We start from the raw sequence: 26,799 nt of genomic DNA on the forward strand, positions 1-26,799 counted from the left end.
TGTGCTAGTTAATAAATCCTTAAGTGCCATATACATATATTAAATTTCAAAGAACTCAAAAATGCTAAATATACAAAAGTTAAAAATAATACTGAAAATCATTTTCATGTCTTTGATTAAGCATAAAGAATTTGGGATCCTAGAGTACACACAGCAAATACAGTTGCAAATAATCAACTCTTCAGTGACTTGTTTTGCAAGTTTTACTCACAACAGATCTGCTTCTCTTGAAGCAAGCCATACCTATATTGTTCACAAGCCATTCTCTATTTCCATGCTCATTTCTGTTTCACAAATGCCACAAGGACTTATGACAACCCCGTCTTGGCAGTACAAACCAGAATCTTATTGGGTGACAGAGTCACTTTCCCTAGAGTTTCAGAAAGCTTTACTAAGTAATTTTTCTATGAAATATTCACCTTCATCTTTTAATTGGTCAGCTTTTCCCACATCTTCAGGCACTGAGTTTGAGAGAGGCAGAATGTCATTCTGAAATTAAATAAAATACAATGTACTTCCATTTAGCTACATAAAGAGTCATCCCAGAGAACTATAAATTAAAGTAATAATTATTTAGTACATCATCTGTAAATCTATGTCATGACATCTAACATCTAAATAACACTGTTTGCAAGAAATAGGGAAAAAGTCCCCCAACATACTTTTATTAGAAAAACAAATATGTGGAATTTTTTCTAGAAAAAAACGGGCAACTGTGAATCAATTTTTTTTACTTGCTTTCGCTGTATCTAGAAATCCTACTTCATAAACAAAAACAGAATCAGTATACAAAGAGTAGTAATAGAATTATGCTCAAAGGATTGTTTAGTGAAAATTTTGAAACATAATGTTAATATCCTAAGAGAAAGTCAAATCCACAGGTACCAAAAAAAGCATTTATAATATGATCTTATTGTTTAAATATATGCACATACATTCACATGCACACAGGCTGAAAATCAAAGACTGGAAAGGTATACACAAAAGGTTAACAGTAGGAATATTTGGAAGTAGGATTTTCAGTCTCTTCTTTATATCCTTTCATATTGTCCAAACTTTTTAAAACAATGGTCATAGATTTATTTCCTCATTAAGATAATAAGCATGGGCTTCCCTGGTGGCGCAGTGGTTGACAGTCTGCCTGCCGATGCAGGGGACACGGGTTCATGCCCCGGTCCGGGAAGATCCCACATGCCGCGGAGCAGCTGGGCCCGTGAGCCATCGCCGCTGAGCCTGCGTGTCTGGAGCCTGTGCTCCGCAACGGGAGAGGCCACAACAGTGAGAGGCCCGCGTAAAGCAAAAAAAAAAAAAAAAAAAAAAGATAATAAGCTGTATAAGATTCCTGTTTTTAGCACCTACTATCATCCTCAAACCTCTTTTTCAATAAGGTTCAAACCAAAGTGCTTATGAAAACTAAATGAAAATTTAGAAATGTATTGAGTGGCACTGGAAACAGTGTATTTTTCCATTTTTGGAAGATTCTTTTTAAATTGTGTTGTTGTTAAACTTGACTCCGAAGTTCATAAATGTTTATAATTTTCAAAAAAGTATAATTTGTAGTCAATATACCTATGTTCCATATTTATTTATTTATTTTTTGCGGTACGCGGGCCTCTCACTGTTGTGGCCTCTCCTGTTGCGGAGCACAGGCTCCGGACGCGCAGGCTCAGCGGCCATGGCTCACGGGCCTAGCCGCTCCGCAGCATGTGGGAATCTTCCCGGACCAGGACATGAACCTGTGTCCCCTGCATCGGCAGGCGGACACTCAACCACTGCGCCACCAGGGAAGCCCTGGAGCCAGTTTTAAGAAACTATATTTTTAAAATAGTAAGCAACAAATTTTTACAATTAAGTACAATCAGAGAGAAATAGAAGAAGAAAAAAAAGAGCTCTATTCAATCAATCTGAGCTTCCTAGGAGGAAAAAAAGAAGTATTGATCTCTTCAGTACTAGTCAATGATAACAGGAGCTAAAGAGTGAGCAAATCCAAGTGCCGTCTCACCCACAAGCCTCTCGGGCATCTCGGAGTAAAGAAGGTCGTCTTCTGCCATAGCCATGTCCAGCCTCTGAAATAGGGCTCCCTAAGGATGCCACAAGCTCAGAAAATGAAAGAACCACAGAAACCAAAGAAAACAAAAGGACCACGGAGACATTCCACTATCTCCTTGCATCTTGTCAGATAATTAGAATTCATCTGTTTGATGAACTAATGTATAACTGTATTATCCTTTTTCCAAGTATAGAAAGAGGGAGCAGTTTACTGCCAAATTACCATTTTCATTGCAACTCTAAGAACCTCTTCCCAACAAATTCTAAAAACAGTCTGTGCAGTATTCTCAGCCATGTCCCTGCCAAGTTGAAGTATACCCTGCATGTTTCAGCTCCTCTCCTGAGTTCCTCATTCTGTACTGAAGCTTGAATACAGAGTTAGAATAATAAAAGAGGTTCACGTGGCACCAAAATGTAATGAAAAACCACCTGGGCAGACCCCCTGTGGCCCTAAACTCACTAGCCTTAAGATTTTTCAATCTTATAGTTCATATTTCCTGAAAAGGCCAGAAACCAGAGACCATGTAAACAGTCCTAGGGAGCAGAGATCAGAACACTTGGATTTCAGTCTTGGTTTTGCACACTGACCCTGAACCTTTCCCTGTTTAAAGAGCCCCATCAATGGCCAAATTTGATAAAATCTGCTTCAAAATGATGATGCAATTCCTGATGATTCCTCTTCTATATGGTTTCTTCCCAAACATTAAGACTTTTACTTTTAACTTGTATTTCATGTTTTCGGGGAATATCAATTCAGATGTCAGAAATCTAAAAACACCCGGATACTGTAAAGGACTTAAGAAGTCAACTACGATATATCATTAAATATAAAAGAAGGTGAGAGGATGAGAAGAGTTACTAATATGAAAATCTAAAGCACATTAAAAGTTATATTTTAGGTCCCAAATCATCCATGTGGACCAACTATCTTATACCCAGGAAGAAGTTAGTTACTTAAAGCCTGGCCCCTCAAATATTAACAATCCAACATAATACTGCAGTCATACTTAGAAAATGAGATACTAATGAGAAAACAAAGACAGCTTACCTTACAGAAGGAATTTGTGAACATTTCTGTCAAAGGCTGTGAAACTGCTAGATGTGTATCTTCTGCGCTGATTTTAAAAACTGTCTCCAAGCACTGAATTGCAACTTGAAATAAATTTTAATAGTGAAAAAAAATTAGCAACCTAAAAAAAGAAACAACCTTTTTTTCTGGTAGAAATCTGCACTCTGCAATCTGTGGTAATTCAGCATTTTGATCACAGAACATATGGAAAACTAAATGGTTCATCTGCATAAAGATTTCTGTTTATAGACCAGCTATTGAGGGAAGACAACTTAGTTTCTTATTCCTCACTTAAAAGAAAAATGTTACCTAGAATATAATTTCTCAGTATATGTATTACATCATATTCTTTTTAAAGCAGGTCATTAACAACATATTCCCCATTACCAGTATCTTGAATAAAACTTTAAAAATTATCTTTTTTAATGTGAGAAACAGAATTTTCAACCTGATTAAAAATAGTAAGAGAAACAGTCTTTGGCACATAGGAAACACTAAATATTAATCCTGGTGTACTTACTTATGTTAAAATAGCTTGGCTTTTAAAAATTCATTCAGGCATGCAAATTTACCAAGCACCTACTATGTGAAAGGTGCTGTTATAAGGTGGTAGAGATACAACAGTTAACCTAACACAAAAATCACGATCCACGTGATGAAGCTCACCCTTAATAGAAGGAGGCAGACAAACACAGTAAGTAAAGTACATGGCATGTTAAATGTTGACAGGTGCCTCATCTACATTGATGTATGACAAGATAAGCAGTATGGCTAGGGTACAGACTGGGTGGAAAGGCATGGTGGGCGATTATGCTAGAACAAAGTCTGTCGCTGGATGACAAGGCACCTTAAATAATATTTTTAAACGACATGGATTTGATGCTATGGGCAAATGGAGAGCCATTAATGATTTTAGTGAAGGAGAACAACATAACTGGATTTGTGTTTAGAACTAAAATACTAGTTAAGTATAGCCTAGTAAGAATGCTGAGAATGAATTAGAGAGGGAAGCTGAGGGAGAAAATGGAAGCAAAAAAGCAGGAACCCATTTATGGGTTCCTACATCAATGACCTAAACAAACAAGGAGCCTAAACTAGGGCAAAAACAGTGAAGAACGCATATCCTGCCCTTTTTACAAGTCCTCACTGAGGGGAATGGAGGCAGATTCTTATCCTGAGAGTGCTCTCCTTTGAACAAGAATTCTCTTCTGGCTCAACAAGATGGGGATGTAGCCAAAGTGTCCAGGGTACTTCTAGACAGTGTGGAATAGATTCACTTACATTTGTGTATGACTTTTTTTTTTTAATTCAGTTTGTTTCAACCAAAAACAAAAACTAAAAACAGGTCACACATTCTCCCATTCCCCACTCCCTGTCTCTGGCAACCACCAATCTGTTCTCTGTATCTATGAGCTTGGGTTTTTATTATTATTATTATTTATTTTTTAGATTCTACATATAAGAGAGATCATAGGGTATCTGTCTTACTCTGACTTATTATAGATCCAATTACATTTGTGTATGAGTTTTAAAAGACACATTATGGTCCTGAGAAAATTACCTCTGTCATAAAAGAAACACTATTACTGTCACTATCCACAGATCAATTCTCCTTAGAAAAGGGACTGAATAACAAACTGAGTTACCAACTACCGAAAGTCAAAGTGTCTCTTAGAAAGAAAATAATGCACTGTTTACCCAACCCTCATTCTCTCCCTTTCTATCCTTGCTAAGTAGTTGTTCTTTTACTTCAGTTGTACTTTTACTAAACACACTGGGCCATAAGAAAATAGACTCTCATTGCCATGAAGACAATTAATTAAAAATCAATTATTATTAATAATAATACATGTATGTATATGTATAAATTTCTTTTTGATCGGCATCTTTCTTTCCTTATCATATTGGTCATTTACTGTGCCATGTATCTAGCTGGTACATGTTTCTAGTATCGTACTTATCACACATACTACATTATATGCACTTAAAACATCGGTCTCCCATATTAGACTGTCTCCTTGTCGATAAGGCCTACATTTTACTTATCTTTTGACTTTAACACAGCCTGGCAAATAATAGATGCTCAATAAATTTAATCTACGTCTTTGTTTACAGTGGAAGTAACAGTTTAATTTCAGAGGAAATAGAAACAATAAAATCTGCAGAAGAGAGCACTTATTCCCCTCAAAACATTAATTCACAGCCTTGTGAAAGGTGGATAGAACCCAACCGAGGCCTTAACCAGAATCAGAGTATGGAACATCACACTGACAGGGGAAAAGTCCACATAAAAATATGAGGGATTTTTATACTCTAACTTGTTGAGGCAATCCAGTCCAGCTCCTTTACCTCTGCTGCCACTAACCTTAGAACACAGATCTGGCACATTCTAGACACAATCAAGTATTACTAAAGGAGGTGGCTCTTTGGGGTTTTTTTAACACAATTGTTCGTTTGTTTTAAAATCACTTTACTGAAGTATGATTGACATGTAAGAAGCGGCACATACTTAATGGACACAACTCAGCAAGCTTGGGGATAAGTATACACCCGTGAAACCGTCACCACCATCAAAGCCACAGACATATACATACCCATCACTTCCCAACATTTCCTCTTGTCCCCTTTATTGGGGTGTGTGTGTGTGTGTGTTAAGAACACTTAACGTAAGATCTACCCTCTTACTAGATTTTCAGTATACAATCCAGTTAGCTATAGGCACTGTGCTGAACAGTAGGTCTCTAGAACTTATTTATTTTGCATAACTGAAACTCTGTACCCTTTGACCATTACCTCCCCATTTCCTCTTACCCCAGCCCCTGCCAACCACCATTCTGCTCTGTGCTTCTATGCGTTTGACTATTTTAGATTCCACATTAAGTAAACACAATTGTTTTGATACATAAACTTGCTGCCAAAATGTTTAGTGTTCAACACTAACACATATTTAGAGAGATAAATGGTTTAGTGAAAAAACCCACCACAGCCTTGGAACTCAGGACTCTCATTATCATTATTAATCTAGAAAAAAATCTAATAACCTGGGTGCAATAATTTATCTTACTTTTACCTCAAGATTTTCATTTATGAAACAGGGATTATTATATGTGATCCTCCTTTCAGAAGGTTATACTCAGGAATAAATCATAAAAATCTAAAGAAATTCTATATACAATTTTGCTCCACTTTAACACCAAGCAATAATAGTCTGGTACTGATAAGGAGAGGGACAAGCGAAGAATTCTCAATAATACCATATCCCATCTATATAGCACTTTATACTAAAGCTTCCATATGCTATATTACCTGCCATCACTAATTCTTGACAAATCTAATTGTCTTGACAAATCTATTAGATAGAGGGGGCAGAGATCTCCACCTAACAGACTTAGAAATTAAGATACAGACCAAATGAGTGAGATGCCCAGGATCACTTGATTCAATTCATCAATTCAATTGAACAAATATTTTTTGAGCACCTATCATGTGTCAGGCACTTTTCTAGGAGCTTTGTATATAACAGTGAATAAAACAGAAAAGATTCCTGACTGCTTGGGGCTGCCATTGCAGTGGGGGATGGAGAGGCAGACTGTAAACAATATACTATACAAAGTAGAACAGGGTGAAGAGGATGGGAGCGTGGGGAGCAGAGCAGGGACGCAGGCTGCAGATTTAATGGCATGCTCAGGGAAGGCCTCATTCAGAAAAGAGGACTTGAAGGAGATGGGGATATTACCGTTATCTGGGGGAAGAACATTCCAGGCAGAGAAAACAACTGGAGCAAGCGCCTTTAGGAAAGAGCATTTGGTGCATTTCATTTGGTGCATTCAGAGTGAGAAAGCTAATTTGACTAAAGTCAAATGAGAAAGAGGAGGAGTCTGTGAACAACACATCACAGAAGTCCAAATTATATAGATCCTTTAAACAATGACTGAGTAACATGAAGAGTCACTGCAAGATTTTGAGTGGAAAAATGATGGAATCTGACACAGTTTGTTTTAAAGGATCACTGGTTGCTGCATTTAGAAAAGTCAATGAAGCAGCAATTATAGAAGCAGAGAGACCAGTTAGAGGCCATCACAGTAAAATAAATACTTAGTTCTATCCAGGGGTAATATCAGTGGAAGTGGGAAAAAGTCAAGATATCCTTTGAAGTCACAGCCAACAAGATTTATTGAACAGTTAGATGCAGAGTCCAAGAGAAAGACAAGAGTCCAGAATGATAACAAAACTTTTGGCCAGAGCAACTGAAAAGATGGAGTTGTCATCAACTGAGTTGGGGAAGTTGTGGAATAGAACAGATTTTGGGTGGGAGGATCAGGAGTTCAGTCTTGGAAATGTTCAACTTGAGGTGCCTGTTAGACATATAAGTGGAGATAGCTAGTAGGCAGTTAGATATAGAAGCCTGGAGTTCAGAAGAAAGGTCTGACCTGAGAGTATACATTTGAGATATCAGCATATACATTTGAGAGATATCAGCATATAAAAAAGAACATTTAAGGCCAAGAAGCTTAACTGTATCATCAAAAAAGTGAATGCAGATAATGAAGAGAAAAAGATCAAGTACTGGACCCTGGATATTCCAGGTGAGGGAAAACAAGAGGAACAAGCAAAGGAAACAGAGAAAGAGCAAACAATGAGATTAGAAGAAAACCAAGAGAGCATGAGGTATCCTGGAAGCCAAGTGAATAAATAAATAAATAAATAAATAAAGTATATGGGTGGAGCTTTATCAGAGGCAGCTAATAAATCAGATGAAGACTGAAAACTGACCATTGAACTACCTAAGACAGAAATTGCTGATGACCTTGATGAGAACAGTATGAGTGGAGAGATGGAGGCAAAGGCCTATCTGGAGTGCTTAAGAAAGAGTAGGAGATGGGACTTCCCTTGGTGGTCCAGTGGTTAAGAATTTGCCTTCCAATGCAGGGGATGCGGGCTCGATCCCTGGTTGGGGAACTAAGATCCCACATGCCACAGGGCAACTAAGCCTACGCACCGCAACTACTGAGCCCATGCGCCACGAGCTCTGGAGCCCACATGCCACAACTAGAGAAAAGCCTGCGAGCCACAACGAAGAGCCCACACGCCACAACAAAAGATCCCGCATGCTGCAACTAAGACACGACGCAGCCAAAAAATAAATAAATAAATAAATATTAGGAAGGAAGGAAGGACAGGAGAGGAATTGCAGAAAGCAAGTACAGACAATTCTTTCAAAGAGCTTTCCAGCAAGAGACAAAAAAAGCAGGCAATATTTCAGTGGGGGGAGGGGTAGGTAGTAGTATGGCAAGAGTAATTAATTGTTGTTTTTGAATTTTTAAGAAGGGAGAAAGTTTATATTCTGATGGAAATGATCTAGAAGAGATTGAAAATTTGCTCATGTAAGACAAGGAGGGTAAAATAACTAGAGTGAGAGCCTGGAGTAGGTGAGACAGGATAGAATCCAGTCTGCGAGTAGAGGGGTTTCAGTTAGAAAGGACAATGGATAGTTCATCTATGGCATCTTAGCCTGGGCTTCTATGACAGAATACCATAGACTGGGTGGCTGATAGTTCTGGAGACTGGGAAGTGCAAGATCAAGGTGCCAGCAGACTCAACATCTGGTAAGGACCTGCTTTCTGGTTCACAGACAGCACCTTCTTGTTGTGTCCTCACATGGTAGAAAGAGTGAGGGAGCTCTCTGGGGTCTCTTTCATAAGGGCACTAATCCCAGTCATGAGGACCCCACCTCTTAATACCATCACACTGGGCATCAGGTTTCAACATACGAATTTTGGGAGGACACAAATATTTAATCCATAGTATATGGTAATAGTTAGACAGGCAGACAGGCAGAGTATGTGAGTACAGATGCTGGTAGGTGGGTAGATGGGGCAGAGAGAGTCTGTGGAAGTTGTTTTCTTATTACTTCAATTTTCTTGATGGAGTAAGAACCAAGGTCATTAACAAAAACTGAGTACGGGGGAGGAGGTTTGGGGTTTTGAGAAGGCATGAGAAAGTGTTAAAGTGCTCATCTAGAGAGCAAAAATATGAATGAACTTGGAACAGAGGGCAGCATTAAAGGTCCACTTGAGGCTCACGATCATGAACTCAAAGTGGGACTAGTCAGTAAAGCTGGGTGTTTCATTCCATCTATACAAAGTCACATGGATATGGGCATAGAGTAGGTGGAGAGCTGGATTCAAACAAGGCTGGGTTTTACAAGAAAGGGAGCCATATACACCAGAATGATCAACAATGGAATTTAAGCTGGGTAAGAATAGGGGTGTGAAAAGGTAAGGGATCAATAGCTTGGAGGTATTGGTAGGTCAAAGAATTGTTGGGGTAGGGATTCTATAGGGAGTGAGCTGGAAAGACAGGCAGCAGAAGTGAAATGTTTAAGATAGAGATTAGGGAGGATAACAATAACAAGGTCTAGGGAAGAGTTTCTCAACCTCAGCAACTACTGACATTTTGGACTAGACAATTCTTTACTGTTCAGGACTGTCCTGAGCATTTGTAGTATCTTTAGCAGCATCCACGGCCTCTACCAACTAGATGTCAATAATACCAGCCCCCCAGTCGTAACAACCAAAATACCTCCAGATAATACAAAATCGCCCCAAATTGAGAACCACTGGTCTAGGGTATGACCAAGCAAGTGAAAGTGGTTGAGATCACTGGAGTACAGAAGGTCAAGAAACCAAGTGGGAGAGAACTGGAAGAATCAGGTATGAATGTATTACAACTGCCAAGAATTAAGATAGGAGTACTGCCAGAGAGACAGTGCGCAGGAGCCACGATAGTCAAAACATGAAGCAGATGTCAGCAGATGACAATAATTAGGAGTGAGTGACATAACCTGATGACAAGGCTCAAAGCTGATAATACATCAGCTTCACTGTAGTGGTAAAGCTGGTATGAGAACTTAGGCTCCTCTCCTAGGGCTTTTTTATTTTATTTATTATTTATTTATTTACTTTTGGCTGCGTTGGATCTTCACTGCTGCACGCAGGCTTTCTCTAGTTGCAACGAGCAGGGGCTAGTCTTCCTTGCGGTGCACAGGCTTCTCGTTGCAGTAGCTTCTCTTGTTGCGGAGTACGGGCACTAGGGCATGCGGGCTTCAGTAGTTGTGGCACATGGGCTCAGTAGTTGTGGCACGCAGGCTCTAGAGCGCAGGCTCAGTAGTTGTGGCACACAGGCTTAGCTGCTCCTCGGCATGTGGGATCTTCCTGGACCAGGGCTCGAACCTGTGTCCCCTGCACTGGTAGGCGGATTCTTAACCACTGCGCCACCAGGGAAGTCCTCCTAGGGCTTTTTTAAATGTCTAGAAGGTGGGCAGACATTTCCACATGATTTCATGTTCAATTAAATTAAACTCAGAGAGTCAAAAATAGGGGCTGGTCAAAAACAATTGGCACCACTTCTGAATGCCATATATAACACACAACTGAAGGCACATAGTTTTGGCCAAATACCATCCTAAAAATAGGACACAACATCTTGGTTTTTAAAAAACTCTCAATTTTCTTTCTGGCCCTTAAAAGTATTATACTGCCTTTGATGAGGAAAAAAACATCTTTTATTAAATGATTCCATTTATCTGTTTGCTACAGAGCACCATAAACAACATTTTCCTTAGATAACCAGTCGCCTTTATCTTCACATAGTCTAACCGCCTTTATCTTCACATAGTCTAACCATCGAGGAGGACAAAAAGACCCTAATGGACTGATTGCAATCTCCAACTGTGTGTCACCAGCTCCTCTCACTGCCACCTGGAAAGATAATCTCACTAGATTGCAAGCAGATTTAGAGCAAATGCCCAATTTTCATCCCAACTTCCTAAAAGCATATTCACAAGGGAAGTACTTGTTGAAATTAATAGATGTGTCCCCTTTAGACAAGAAACAGCTCGAGATGGGCAATTCAAATTGTACTTTTATTAAATTCTCTCAAATGTACTGTCTCATTGCAATAATTAAATCTTTAGGCCACAAGGAAGCTGGGCTCATTGAACCTCCACAAGCCCAGCTGCAGAATTCTATCTTGTTATGGCTATACTGAATTTAAATTTTCTAATGCATAAACATGAAGCAGAAAAGATGGTGTCAAGGAAACATGCAATGCTATCATCCAAGTCCTGCTCAACTTTACAGATTACTGAATCTAATATTTAAAGCTAACATAGATAAGGGTAAAATCCTCTTATTTCAAGTCCTCCAAGAGGAAGTTATCAGAGCTTAATAGTGATATAATTATTAGACTTGCATAGTGCTTTTATGATGACCAAGGTGTTTTCATATATTGACTCTAAACTGGATGCTTTCCTATTAGGAAAAGACAACAAGATCTTCAAAGTAAGAACCAGGATTTAAATCTCAGCTTTGTCACATATTAGCTGTGTTATATTACTTTATCTGCTTTCATTTACTTATCTGTTGAATGTGGATAATAACTAACTTAACAGTTACTGTGGAGAAAAATTTCCCTACAATATGAATAGCATAGTTCTGACACATAATAGTTGTTCAATAAATAAACAATAGTTGGGCTTCCCTGGTGGCGCAGTGGTTAAGAATCCACCTGCCAATGCAGGGGAAACGGGTTCGAACCCTGGTCTGGGAAGATCCCACATGTGACGGAGCAACTAAGCCCGTGCGCCACAACTGCTGAGCCTGTGCTCTGGAGCCCGCAAGCCACGACTACTGAGCCCACGAGCCAAAACTACTGAAGCCTGCGTGCCCTAGTGCCCGTGCTCCACAACAAAAGAAGCCACCGCAATGAGAAGCCAGCGCACTGCAACGAAGAGTAGCCCCCACTCGCCAAAGGCCCACGTGCAGCAACCAAGACCCAATGCAGCCAAAAATAAATAAAATAAAATAATTTTTTAAATAAATAAAAAACAATAGTCCTCTTGTTGTTAATTGTAAAACACAAAACAAGCCTCAGAGAATGAAAACACCATAACCTTATTGTAAGGTCTCTCTCCTTGAAAAATCTACAAAATGTTCTGATTTTGATACAACAAAAATAGCTTATAGCTATTTTAGTCTTTATTTATAATTATAACACAAATGAACATAGAGAACAGGTACCTACCTTCCAAACTCTCTTGCTCATCTGAAGTATAAGCATCCATCTGACTTTGTTCCCGTAAGAAACGAATAACTGCATAAACTAGGTGCTTGATGGATGACATTTTTAAAGTTTAAACACTTTTCCTTGATAAGAAAAAGGAAAACACTGAAATAAGTAATTTTAAAGAATCAGTGAAGATTATAAATCACAAGGGTCATAAATTACATTAAAAGTAAAAAGTCTGTATTATCTTCACTTCTTTCTTTTTAAAGAGTCAAGAGAGCACAAAGTATAGATATGCTAATGTATGACATTTTCATTTACACCCAGTAATATTAGGTTATGTTAAAACTTGCAAAAGTAAAATCTTTCTCAAAACATGTACAACATAGCTTAAATTCTCACTGAATAGTTCACTGTATCTTAACAGTTTATATGGTACAGATCCAGAAAAGGACAGGGGTATAGATGCAGATATAGAAGTCCCCAAAAGGCTTTAGTACTAAGTTGAGGGAGATTTCATACTGCTGACTCAGAAGCTGATCCACGCTGAGTATTTTCCTCTGTTTCATGAGATTTTTTTCAAATGTATGCACAATTTACACTCCACCTACTTTTGTAGGTGGAGACAGTTATGTGATGAGAAAATATATTAGGGAAAGGTTGTTCAGCCATTGGGTGTCATTTTTAATAAAAATGGCATTTCTATTTAATCAAGACATGTCAGAAAATCATTGCCTAAGTCGATGGATACTACAAACCGACCAATGCTCTCTGCAGTAGCTGTGCTCTTGTGGACAAACTGGAAGCTCTGGGTCATGTTCATTCACATGGAATACTATCGCATCCAAACAGTGGCGCAGGGCCATCATGCATTAATGGCTTATTTCCAATAAATCGAATCATCCATCTGCTCCCCAGGTTCCCTAATTCAAAGCCAGGGTGTGGTACCCACCACTAGGACGTTTATTATTTGTGTGCTTATTTTAAAAGCGAGCCCAGCCAATAGGCCATGGGGTTGCAAGTACTAAATAAGGCCCCAGGGCAGAAGGGTGAAAAAAGACTGGTGGGGGGGGGAGGGGAGCGGGGGTGCGAGGGGAAATGGAGAAGGGCAACCTCCTCCGGGCTTCTCCCCCTTCCTCTCCCCAGAGCACATCGACCTCCATCTCCCTCCCTTCGGTACCCAGGCCTCGCCTTGGCCCTGACGGGGTTTGCTGCGGGTGCGCGGTGCAGGCCCGGTCTGGGGCGGCGGGAGACGGACCCCTCCCATACAGAAGCCCCTTACCAGGGAAGAGGACGCGAGACGGTGGCAGCGGGCCCGAGGGCGTCGGTAAGTCGGTCCGCCGCCCCGCTGATTCTCCGGGCTTGAGCCTGGCTTCGAAGCGCAGCGCTGCGAGCGGTGGCCCAAACTTCCCCAGCTCCCAGACCGCCGCCGCCCCTTAGCCCACCCAGCTGTGCGCTTCAACCCAGCTGAGGAGCCTCGCCAGAACCGCCCCCGGGGCGGTGCAAGACGCACAGGGCGGGACGCGGAGCGGGCGCGGGGCGGGCGCGGGGCGGGGCGGGGCCGGGCCTAGGCCGGGGCGGGGTCGGGGCGGGGCTGAAGTGGGCGCCGGCTTGGGGCTGACGCACGTGGGAGGGTTCAGGAGGAGCTTGCCGCCGCCGCAGCTCTTGTCTCTTCTGCTAGGCCGCCGTGCGGCTTCCCGGCGTCCCGAATCCCTCACCCCCAAACCGGAGGACAGCGCTCCCTCAGCCGCCGTCGCCTTTCGGCGTTCCCATGATAGCCCAGTGCTTTTCGGCTGTGCGAAGCCTCCACAGGTACCTCCCGTGCGCGTGTTAACCTTGACCTTGGGCAGAGCGGGGTCTTCCGCCCCGTCACTGCCAGGCGCCTCCGCCCAGCCTTTCCAAACAGCACCCCTCCGACGCTCCTGGAACCCTCCCTTCCCACAGTCCGCATGGTCTACCCCGAGGGACACCTGGCGCGGGAACTTGGGGCCACCTTTTCTTCATCCGCTCCCTTGAGAGGGCGTCGATTCCCCTTTGTTTGGGACTGCCTCAGCTGCAAGCAGTGAGACTGGTCCCAGGCCCAGCCCAAAACGAATGCAGAAAGATGGTCGGGATAAGAAAATCATTTGACTTTCGTCCCCATCCAGAACTGCAGACCTGTCGTTAACAGTGCCGGCAGCTGTAGACTCGAATAACAATTGTCATTTACCCCTCATGCACATCGTTAACATACACATCGTTTAACACTCGTACAAGATGCAGCCGCTATGGTTTTGCTGCTTATTTCCGTCCATGATTTCTAATTTCCTTTTTATTTACTTCCCATAAAACATTTGGCCTCTGGCCGGGGCTAATTGACTTGGCCCCAAATGGAGGAAATGATTGCTTGGACACGGTTTGGTGCAGCCCCAGCTGCTGTTTTGGACTGCTTCCTTAGCACCCTCGCCACACCCCTGTGCCATAGACCAGTAGCAACATGGTGAGAGAATTAAATTCTTTGCACGGATGCGCTGGATGGAATGGTTTTCAGAAACAATGCCACTACCACCCGCATTCCCAAATCTAGCTTTGAACTGAAAATCTGAATGAAGAACCAACAGAAAAAGGGAAATATGTGTTTCTTGCTAGATCCTTATAAAACCTTTAGAACCTAGCAATCAGCCTGTAAGCTTTTTAACAGTTTTCTGTTGTACGTTGCCACTCATCTGTGTGGAGCTTTAGGCTACTCCGTCCTTACAGTTTTGGCGCATCTGGGGACAGTAGTGATCATAAAGAGTTAGTGTGATGATTTTGACCATATTTCAGACTGTCCTTTTAGTCTGCAGGCTGCAAGTGGTATAGCTCTCAAATGAAGCTATACCAACAAATGAAGAAATATATATCTTCCTATAACGCAGGTGTGAGAAGAGAGAATAAATTTCATATTTGACAGTAGTTCTCAAACTTTTTAGTCTCAGGACCTCTTTACCACTCAAAAATTACTGAGGACCTAAGAGCTTCTGTTTATGTGGGTTATATCTTTCCTTATTTACCATATTAGAAATGAAACCAGGGAGATTTTTAAAGTGTTTATTAGTTTATTTTTAAAACAGTAATAAATTCATTACATGCATAAATAACATTTTTAACAAAAAATAACTATTTTACAAAACATCTCCAAAACAGTCAGTGAGAACTTGGTATTGTGGATTTTTTTCCTTTGGGTTTTTATTTTTAATTGTGGTAAAATATACATAAAATTTACCGTTTTAATCATTTTAAGTGCACAATTCAGTGGCATTAAGTACATTCACATTGTTATGTAATCATTACCACTATCCATCTCCAGAACTTTTTCATCATCCCAAACTGAAACTCCTCATTATCCCCTCTTCCAGTACCTGGTAACCACTATTCTTTCTGTCTCTTTGAATTCGACTATTTTAGGTACTTGATACTAGGGGAATCTTACAATATCTGTTCTTCTGAGACTGGCTTATTTCACTTAGCATAATGTCTTTAAGCTTCATCCGTGTTGTAGCATGTGTCAGAATGTCCTTCTTTTTTAAGGCTGAGTCGTATTCTGTTGTATGGATATACCACATTTTATTTGTCCACTCATTCATCCATGGACTTTGGGTTGTTTCCACCTTTTGGCTACTTTGAGTAATGCTGCTATGATCATTGGCATGCACATTTCTGTTTAAGTCTCTAATTTCAATTCTCTGGAATAGGTACCTAGAAGGGGGATTACTGGATCACAGGATAATTCTTTGTTTAATTTTTGAGGAACCACCTTACAGTTTTCCACAGCAGCTGTATTGGCAGCTATTGGCAAAGAACAAGAGTTCCAGTTTTTCCACATCTTCATCAACAACTTGTTTTATTTATTTATTTATTTTTAAATAAGAACCATCCTAGGAGTGGCATTGTTTTGCGTTTTTGCAAAACAAATATGTGACTTAATAGAAGGTAGCTGGATTCTTACATCTGCTAACACGTTTATTCTGTTGCACTGGTTCGTTTTGGTTTAAGAAGATGAAGAAAATCCCGCCTGTCATATGTAGTTGGAAAAAGAAAAGTATTTTAATTTTAATAGACGTTTTAGATAATCATGGGTGTTCTTTGATATCACATCAAAGTTTGACAAGGTGTAGTTTTTATAAGAATGGTTGCAATGTGAAATATGAAACTATCAACGTACTTTTTCTTACTGTTAACGTTAAAATCCATAGGTCTGTTTTACACTTGTAATGAGTCTCTTACCTATGCATGATTTTGTAATATCAAACACTATTCATTTGGAAAATAGTGGCTCACTGTGTTATACATAGCTTCCTAATGTTGACATATTTTACATTATCAAATAATCATATTCCTTAATATCATCATCCCATCATAAAAGTCTTCAAATACTAGAAAGCTGGCAAGCTCATGGTGGCAGATACACTTTTTCAAAATTCTAATTTTCATTTGAAAGCTGAAATTTTATCATCGGTAACAAATACTATCAGTTGTTTTCCTTGAAGTGACAGCCTTACTATGTTACATTTTTGAGAGGATTTCTGCAAAACACTTAAGTCTGAGTAACCATGGTTTGTCTGTCAGTCATTTTTTCAAGTATAAATGGTGTTCCATGAGAAAAGCAGCTATTTCAGTTCACAATTCAGTCAATTGCACAAGTGCTTTTAATTTGCACAACCAAATTCTCTGGACAACCATTGTATTCAGCCGGTGCACTTTATGCCTACTTTGCCACACATATATTTAATGATTGAGATTTAATAAAATTAACAATTTTTACTGTCTCATCAAGGACATTCTAAAGTGGAATTTATATTATTTTTAGCATGAGGGAGTGACAGTGAAGAATATAATGACTACTAGGACAGTTTGGTGTCATTGCCTTGGTTTGTTCTAAGGTGCCAACAGTTTTATCTACCATTGCTTTTCACCATCAGTGCAGACGTCAACCAAGTGAAAAAGGTAAATAATGTCTTAGTATTTTTATGAAATACTTTCAACCTCACATACTCCTTGAAATGGTCTCAAGAACCACTCCCCATAGGATTGCAGACCACATTTTGAGAACCACTGGTATGTGTTATGCATATTCTTTGTTTATGCATGGAAGAAATAAGTGTAAAAAGCCGTACAATTATTACTTTTTTAGAAGCTAGCAATCTACCATAAATATATTAACTATTTTGTTACTTAAGGGCGTATATTGCAGTTAATCAACATACTCTACAGTAGTAGTAGTCATCCACCCATGGTTCTTGTGAGTGACTTAATCGCAGAATCTCAGTTTCAAAATCTGTATCTTCCTAAAGGAGTCAGCACTTGACCGACCACATGGAAGGCCCTCTATGTACTCCTGATTTCCTGTTTCCTTTGACACTTGGGAATTCATTTTAGTGTTATATGAGTAACTAGGTTTTTACTCAACTGGCTTATGATTTCTCTTGGGTTTTCCTGTTGTTATAGTTGCTGTATACTCGTTTCCCAAATCCAGCCTTGCAGCCAGGATCATTGATGGGGATATTTAGCCAATTTCTTGGGAATAAGTAGACTGGGGATCTGAAGATTGAATTGTACTTGCTGTTCAACTAACCTTGTGGCCTTAATTAAATCACCCAATTTCTCGGATTTGTCTTGAATTCCGTTTTTTTTTTTTTTTTTTTTGCCGTACGCGGGCCTCTTACTGTTGTGGCCTCTCCCATTGTGGAGCACAGGCTCCGGACGCGCAGGCTCAGCGGCTATGGCTCATGGGCTCAGCCGCTCCGCGGCATGCGAGATCTTCTCGGACCGGGGCACAAACCCGTGCCCCCTGCATCGGCAGGCGAACTCTCAACCAGTGCGCCACCAGGGAAGCCCCAAGACTGACATTTTTTTGAAAGACTTTTTCTTCTTATTAAGTGAAGCAAAAAGGAAATCAACACAGAAACTGCACTAAGTGTAAGAGAAAGTCCAGCTTGCAAAATATGGATTTCTGACTTACCATAGCTTATTTTGGAAGACCCTGTCCTTTTCCACCTACTCTGAGATTATCTATACCTCCTGCTTAGCGTTCAAAAGGGCACCCTCTTTATTTCTTAGACACACTTAGCTGGTATCTTTGATACCTAATCTTACTTGCTGTCAAGACCAAGAGAAAATTCTTTTTCTGCCTCACATTGTAGACAGGATTGTAGGGACTGAAACAGTTGACGGCTGCTTGCCACAAAGCATGACATGTATACTATAAGGCTACATTGTTAGATCTTATCATTCTAACACTGACAATTATATATTTATACAGCTTTCACATCCTCATAGGAATTTTCTGGCAAGACACAGCATAAAGAAACACAAATTATTTATGTAAACGAGAAGAAAATGAATGATAGTAGATTCCAACTACCAGTTGTACAGCTTTTTTGGAGGTCTCATATTCAGTCACTGTTTCATTTTACAAATATTTACTGAGCATCTGTTAAGTTATTGTTTAATCTCAGCACCACCTTATTCTAAACTATACAGCATTCCCTTGTAAATCCTCTCTTTTGCCATTGTCCTCTGTCTCAGTGAATGTCACCAGTTACCCAAGTCAAAAACCTTGGAGCTGTTCCTGGCCTTCTCTCTGTAACGTTTCTGTCAACTCCCAAGTCTTCAAATTCTTTCTCTTTTCTCTATTCGAGGTACCACCGCTATAATCCAAATCTTTATCATCAGTCTCAGCCTCAATTTTTGCTTCCTACTAATATACTTTCCTTATGAAAACAGAGATCTTTATGAAACGCAAATGTGATGTGTCACACTCCAGTTTAAAATTCTTCTTTTGATTGCCATGAATCTTAGGATAAAATCAAAACTCTTTCATATGGTTTATAAAGCCCTATACAGTCTGACTTAGCTCTCCCGGCTTCTCTTAACTCAATATTTCAGCCAGAGAATTCATATCCTCATCTCCTGGCATTAAATTAACACATGTTAATATCTTATTTGGAGTATGCTTCTCTTCCCCTACCTTTCCACAGCCTAGCTAATACTTGTCATTCAACTTAAAACTTATTATAGGGCTTCCCTGGTGGCGCAGTGGTATAAAATCTGCCTGCCGATGCAGGGGACATGGGTTCGTGCCCCGGTCCGGGAAGATCCCACATGCCGCGGAGCAGCTGGGCCTGTGAGCCATGGCCGCTGAGCCTGCACGTCCAGAGCCTGTGCTCCGCAACAGGAGAGGCCACAACAGTGAGAGGCCCACATACCCCCCCCCCCAAAAAAAAATGTTATCCCAAATGCATGTTTCCCTAAGCAATATATGGTTTAGTTTCACATGATGGAACTAGTTTGACATGGCTGTGGTTCATTTTTTCGGTTGTTAGGTCTTTCCTTGTGTGACCATTCCAAAATTTATTATCCATTTTCTTGTCAGTGGGTTGTTCCCAGTTATTTGCTATTATAAGCAATACTGCTATGAATATTCTTTTATTTTCTCCTGATACATATGTGCAAGGGGAAGACCTAAGAAAAATTGCTGGGTTTGTAGGACATATGTACATTCTCAACTTTACCAAATGATGTCCAATTCTTTTCCAAAGTGGTGATGCTAATTTACTCCCTCTCACTGTATATCCTTCATGAGTAGCCATTGATCCTCCATCCTTAGCAATTCTTGGTGTTGTCAGACCTTTTACCAATCCAAGGTTGTAAAATGGTACCTCTTGGTTTTTTATGTATTGCTGTGTTTACTAATGTGTTTGAGCTGTTTTCATGTTTATATGCCATTTGTATTTTATGCCTGTTAGTGTCTCTTACCCATTTTCTTATTTGCTTGTTTATTTTTTCATATTGAATTTAAGTACTATTTATATATTCTAGATACATTTCATTTGATTTCCATTCAAAAGTACATATTTATAGTGTATTTTACCTATGCCAGCCACTGAGCTAACTCTGAGAATGGAGCTGTGGACATGACAAATTATCCCTGTCCACAAGGATTCATGCCCTTACTCTGTTTAAGGACTCAGAAAGTAATCAAACACATCTCTAAAACAGATTGGGATAGATGCTGTTAATATCAGCTTAGTTTGCACTTCCTCAGGGTCAACTTGCCTGACTCCTACTAAATTTGATCCCTCTGAATACTGTAAGTAATTCCGTAGCATACACGTTATTATTAATAGTGTTTGTCTTCCACAGTAGTTCACAAGTTTTCTGAGATCAGGAGCCTGTTTTTTTGTTGTTGTTCATGTCTGTACCTCCAGCATTTAGCATGGTGTTGTTCCCAGAGTAGTTGCTTAACAACCATATGTAGTGACTGGATGGATGAAAAGATGTCATCAGTGGTAATAACTGAAAATTCAGCCTTCATTCCTGATATCTAAGGAGTATAGGCCTAGATTTGGCATTTTTATATTGACAATAACAGTATAACTTCTGGTAGGAAGTAAATATTTCAAACCCTATAGGAAATAGCTTATTGTGAATTTCTTTATGCAAAAAAAAAAGTTGCAAGAGGAAATTTATGTCTAAGTATTAATTTAGATCTAGTCGTGTAATAAAAAATTACAGAGTAGAGTGCAGTAGGAAGCTAACCTAACCAATAGACTCATAGGAATTTTGAGTATATACTAGGTGATATGAGGCAGAAGAGAAGCCATATGTTAAAAGACATGATCTTTGTCATATTCCCTTGTCACCACTGAGGGCATTCAAATAGTGACTTGGTGCCTTACAGACCAATTGGTGGATCTGTAGAGTAATAGTCTAATTAATGAATACTCTGTATATTAATATACATTAATATATTAATAGCAAAGCTCATTCTACATTGTCAACCTGGATATGAAAGAAGTTGAAAGAGGTGCTAGTTTCTGAAGTACTGGGTCAGAAGCAACCAAGCTGAGAAGTTAACAAAGGTGAACTTCTCATGAGTGGGTGTGGGGTCAGCCCAGGGCAGAGAAACCAGACTCTCTGGACTTGTATGGCCTGGGAGTTACTTGGTACTGGGGAAACACATGACATTAAGCAGAGTATAATCCTGAGGAAAGCCAAAATACTTAACTTGTTGTACAGACCAGGAAGGTAATGACATGCAGCTTGCCCTACTTGGTGGAAGAAGTACCCAGGAGAACCCAAAAAAGCCATGATGGTGGATTCATATACTGGAACACATCTCATTCCTGCTCTACTAGATCTAGACCCTGTGCTATAAGTACTATACTCCCATAACTGCACAAAAGAAACTGAAGGGAAGTAAAAACAAAAAAAACTTGCTTAGAATGGCAAAAAGGACCAAGGCGACTCAGTAAGATGTATAACAGCTCATCAAAATGTTTTTAATGACACTGAAAAATTGTAAAGTTACAGAAATGATGGATAGTAGAATGTGGTTGATTGAAACCTATACATAACTTTCAAATTTTCATTCACTCATGTCACAAATATTGGCCAGCCCAATATTTGCTTGTTGAAATTTACTTTGTACTCCCCCCTCTTTACCATAATTAATTTGTGATTGCTTACCTTAAAAATACACCTTAAGATTAATCAAGGGAAAAGAATATTAGGCAAAAAAAATGTTTAAACATTAGAGTCAGTCTAATTCTTTTAACTGGGTTCAGAACTGTTAACTTTCTGGCAGTAAAGGCAAAGGGAAAACATACCATTAAAAATTATCAGAAACAGAGTTTTTCCTGGTACTGTTCATGAGATAAATTTATCATGTGGGTGCATTATACAGGGGAAATTGAGTGAATGCAATGAATAATAGCCTCAATAATACTTACATAGTAAATGCATAAGTAGACTTTGTATGGGCAATTTCTTATTCTGATCTTTCTTAAAAGACCGAGGCAGTACAGGCTAGTAAGGGTGATAAGGCACATACATAAATAATTATAATACAAGATGGAGGGTGATAAGTACCACAGAGAGTAATAGAGAAATTGATATGGGAGTTCAGAGGAAGGAGAGATTATTTTCAGGATAAAAGGAAGCGGCAAGGTCATAATTGGTCCTGGAAGAGTGGTGGGATTTGGACGTGTGAAGACCAGGGGAGGGAGTTCTCTTCCCCTCAGACTGTTTACCTGAATTTAGAAATAGGCACATTGAGTAAGTTGAGTGTCCAAGGCAAACATGCTAAAAACTAATGAAATGACTCCAAGAAAGAGAATGTACTACACCTTAAATTTATACAATGTTATATGGGAATTATAGCTCAATAAAGCTGGAAAAAGAACAAAGCTCAGTATGTAGAGATTTACACCAAAAAAAAAAAGGGAAAGAGAATCTGCAGGGACTTCCCTGGCAGTCCAGTGGTTAAGATTTCACCTTCCAAAGCAGAGGGTGCGGGTTCGATCCCTGGTAGGGGAGCTAAGATCCCACATGCCACAGGGCCAAAGAATCAAAACATAAAACAGAAACAGTATTGTAACGAATTCAATAACGACTTTAAAAATGGTCCACATCAGGGCTTCCCTGGTGGCGCAGTGGTTGAGAGTCCGCCTGCCGATGCAGGGGACACGGGTTCGTGCCCCGGTCCGCGAAGATCCCACATGCCACGGAGCGGCTAGGCCCATGAGCCATGGCCGCTGAGCCTGCGTGTCCGGAGCCTGTGCTCTGCAACGGGAGAGGCCACAATAGTGAGAGGCTCGCGTACCGCAAAAAAAAATAAAAATGGACCACATAAAAAAAAATCTTAAAAAAAAATACATTTAATAAAAAAGAGAGAAAATTTGCAAACCACATGGCGTTGGAGGCAGACCTGGTTTCAAATGCTTGTGTAATCTCACTAAGCTTCAGTTTCTTCAACCCTAAAATAGAGATAACATTTACTACCTCCTACAGTTTTTGTAAGGAGCGCAGGAACCATTGTATGTGAGAACATCTAGCACAGTGTTTGATACCAAGTGAGTCCATAATAACTTATAATTTGCTCCCTTCCATTCAAGGTAAAAGAAAGTAGTTCTAAGGACTTGGATTTTTTTTTTTTTTTTTTTTTTGGCTGTGTTAGGTCTTCGTTGCTGTGTGCGGGCTTTCTCTAGCTGTGGCGAGTGGAGGCTACTCTTCGTTGCAGTGCGCAGGCTTCTCATTGCAGTGGCTTCTTTTGTTGCGGAGTACAGGGTCTAGGCGCGAAGCCTTCAGTAGTTGTAGCACATGGGCTCAGTAGTTGTGGCTTGCAGGTTCTAGAGCGCAGGCTCAGTACTTGTGGCGCACGGGCTTAGTTGCTCCATGGCATGTGGGACCTTCCCGGACCAGGGCTCAAACCCGTGTCCCCTGCATTGTCAGGTGGATTCTTAACCACTGTGCCACCAGGGAAGCCCTAAGGACTTGGATAATTAAGAACTGACTAGGGATCTTCTTCAACTTATAGTGGGGTTATGTCGCCATGAACGCATCTTAAGTTGAAAAGTCAAAATACTTTTAATACACCTACCTACCAAACATCATAGCTTAGCCTAGCCTACCTTAAATGTTTTCAGAGCACTTACATTAGCAAAAGCCTATTTTATAATAATGTGTTGAATGTCTCGTGTAATTTGTTGAATACTGTACTGAAAGTAAAAAACAGAAATGTGTGGTTACAGAATAGTTGTATGTGTATTGGTGTTTACCCTCATAACTGCATGGCAGACTGGAAGCTGCGGCCCACTGCCACTGCCCAGCATCATGACAGAGTATCGTCCCATGTATCTCAAGCCTGGGAAAAGATCAAAGTTCAGAGTTTGAAGTATAGTTTCTACTGAATGCGTATCGCTTTCACAGCATCATGAAGTCAAAAATCTTAAGTCTAGCCATTGTAATTCAAGGACTGTCTATACTTGTGAATATTGAAAGTCACAAATGCTTTATCAGTGACTGGGGGGAGGCTATAAATGACCTACTAATGAAATTAGTAGTGAAAAATGAAAGTTCCAGAGGATCTCAACTCACTATAACACAATTCTAATCGGGAGGAGATTCTTAATAGTATGAAATATGAAGTCTTATATTTAAGCTAAACACATCACCTATCTGAGAGCAGGATGATGTAAGAGCAGCACATGGGAAAAACTTAGAACCTTGAGTTGTTTTCGGTTTCAGTATGAATTAGCAGCTTGATGTGGCTGCCAAAGAACAAGAGAGGGAAGAGCCACTAATCAGATGACACTTTAAGTCTTGGGTGTTAGTTGCCAAATGCAGTGGATACTTTTCAGTCCTGATTTTGCTTGATCTCCATGTAACGTTTACACTGTTGGCCACACATGATTTCTTGACTTCCAGAGAATCAAATTCCTAATTTTCCTTTATTACAAGGAATCCTCAAATTTCTTTCAAGCTTCCTTTTCCTGACACTTGCCTCTCAAGCCCTAGTTTTTCTCAAGTTTCTATTCTTAACTTCTACTGTAAATCCCTTTTTTTGTCTCCTTTCTTTGAGCAGACATACATGCTGGAGTCTCTCCCACATACCCTGCTGTCTGAAACCTTCCCTCAACCCACCTGGTATGCACTTTTCCTTTCCATACTTTTCTAGACTTCCCCAGTGTTCTTATCCACATGCTGTTCTTAGATGCCCCAGTCCATTCTAAGAATTGTACATCTGAATACATCTACAGCTATGTCTCCCACCCGGAGCCCTCTCCTTGCCTTCAGGTTCATATATCCAACTGCCATATCACCACAGTTTCATACCCTGGCGTATGTCATAAGCACTGAAAAAAATCAGCATTTCCGAAACTTACCTAGTAGTGTTTCCCCAAACCTGACCTTGCATTTTCTATTTGCAAGGGTAAATGTGCTATGTTCATTTGCTACGGTCCCACCCACCAACCCACCCACCCAAACTGGAAACTATGACATCCCGTCTTTGCGAGTTTTATCTCTTGAATATTTCTTGAACCCATTGTTTCCTCTTCCACTCCCACTACCACTTTTTAAAAAATATGTATTTATTTATTTGGCTGTGCCGGGTCTTAGTTGCGGCACGTGGGATCTTCGTTGCTATGTGCGGGATCTTCAGGATCTTAGTTGTGGCATGTGGGCTCTTAGTTGCAGCATGCAGGCTCTTAGTTGCAGCATGCAGGATCTAGTTCCCTGATCAGGGATCAAGCCCGGGCCCCCTGCATTGGGAGTGCAGAGTCTTAACCACTGGACCACCAGGGAAGGCTCCCTACTACCACTTTTAATTTAATTGTTCATCCATATTACTGAAGCCTCCTAACTGACCTCCTTTGCCTCCTAAAATGGACCTTTCATACTTCCCACAGCTGTTAGAGTACCTAGCTAAAATGCAGATCTTGTACATACACACCTGTGTTCCCAGCAGCACTATTTATAATATCCAAGACATGGAAACAACCTAAATGTCCATCAACAGATGAATGGATAAAGAAGATATGGTACATATATGCAGTGGAATATTATTCAGCCATAAAAAAAGAATGAAATAATGCCATTTGCAGCTACATGGATGGACCTAGAGATTATCATACCAAGTGAAAGTAAGTCAGAAAGAGAAAGACAAATACCATATGATATCACTTATATGTGAAATCTAAAATATGACACAAATGAACTTATCTATGAAACAGAAACAGATTCACATAGAGAACAAGCTTACGGTTGCCAAGGCGGAGGGGGGTGGGGGAGGGATGGATTGGGAGTTTGGGATTAGCAGATGCAAACTCTTATATAAAGAGTGGATAAACAACAAGGTCCTGTTGTATAGCACGGGGAACTGTATTCAATATCCTATAATAAACCATAATGAAAAAGAATATATATGTATAACTGAATAACTTTGCTGTATACCAGAAACTAACACAACATTGTAAATTAACTATACTTCAATACAAAAAATAAATAAAATACAGATCTTACCTTCTCACTCAGGGCTTCGATACAAAGTTTAAGGTCTCCAGCATGACATAAATAAACCCATGGAATCTTGCCTATCAACCTCACCAGCCTCATCTTTCTCTGATTCCCATTTCTAACTTCCAAATTGGTTGTAATTCTTGCAATACACTCTACCAGTGATTGAAAATGGGCCTTTGCTAATCCTGTCTTCTATTCCAGGCCTGCCCTTATGCTTCTTCACATACCACACCCCATCCTTCCCTGGATAATTCCTGTTGATGCCTCCTCCCCAAGAAGATTGCTCTGATTTCCCAGTCTGAGTATTGTTTCTCTGTCCAACTGTAACATCTTGTATATAATTCTGTAATTGCATTTACATGATATTGTTGTTATCTGTGTCTGATACACATAGGATCAATAGGTATCTGCTACATTCATTTTAGGATGTTTTTCTGCCATACTAGCCTTATTCATCTTTTATCTTTAGCAGCTAGCTCTGTGCTTACTTTCCCCAGAGCTCCAAATGCATGCTCCACTTCTCTACTTGGATATCTTACTGACATTATAAACTCAGCATGTCTATAATTGAATGCCTATAAAGCTCCAATTTCCCCCAGTCTTCCCACTCTCTCCCGAAAAAAGAAAAAGAAGGAAACATTCTAATCTGCTTCTCCTCCTGAACCCTCTAGCTATCACTCACATCCATGCAAAGCCAAAAGTGGTCATCTTAGACTTCCTCTCTCCTCCCACCCTCGTCTCACCAAGTCTTGTGGGGCTGCTGTTGAAAGATTCAGTCTAGACCCTCCAGTTAT

At 40.1% G+C, this 26,799-nt stretch overlaps 2 protein-coding genes across 6 annotated transcripts in view; one reads left to right on the plus strand and one right to left on the minus strand.

Annotated features, from left to right (window-relative positions):
* Positions 1-13,686, minus strand: part of SGTB (small glutamine rich tetratricopeptide repeat co-chaperone beta) — a 48,134-nt gene extending 34,448 nt beyond the window's left edge. The window contains exons 1-4 of one of the 2 annotated variants that reach the window (XM_067730817.1): positions 13,467-13,686; positions 12,203-12,324; positions 3,098-3,201; positions 420-489 (exon numbers count right to left, since the gene is read on the minus strand). In XM_067730817.1, the coding sequence (XP_067586918.1) occupies positions 420-489; positions 3,098-3,201; positions 12,203-12,302 (274 nt within the window). In that variant the 5' untranslated portion in view covers positions 12,303-12,324; positions 13,467-13,686. The remainder of the gene's footprint in view (positions 1-419; positions 490-3,097; positions 3,202-12,202; positions 12,325-13,466) is intronic. The other variant, XM_067730815.1, reaches the window with a different exon arrangement.
* Positions 13,687-13,798: 112 nt separating this feature from the next.
* NLN (neurolysin) overlaps positions 13,799-26,799 on the plus strand; it is a 99,988-nt gene continuing 86,987 nt past the window's right edge. For 3 of the 4 annotated variants that reach the window (XM_067730828.1, XM_067730827.1, XM_067730829.1), the window contains exon 1: positions 13,799-13,996. In XM_067730828.1, the coding sequence (XP_067586929.1) occupies positions 13,956-13,996 (41 nt within the window). In that variant the 5' untranslated portion in view covers positions 13,799-13,955. The remainder of the gene's footprint in view (positions 13,997-26,799) is intronic. The other variant, XM_067730830.1, reaches the window with a different exon arrangement.

Source organism: Pseudorca crassidens, chromosome 3, assembly GCF_039906515.1.
Source record: "Pseudorca crassidens isolate mPseCra1 chromosome 3, mPseCra1.hap1, whole genome shotgun sequence".
Taxonomy (NCBI): domain Eukaryota; kingdom Metazoa; phylum Chordata; class Mammalia; order Artiodactyla; family Delphinidae; genus Pseudorca; species Pseudorca crassidens.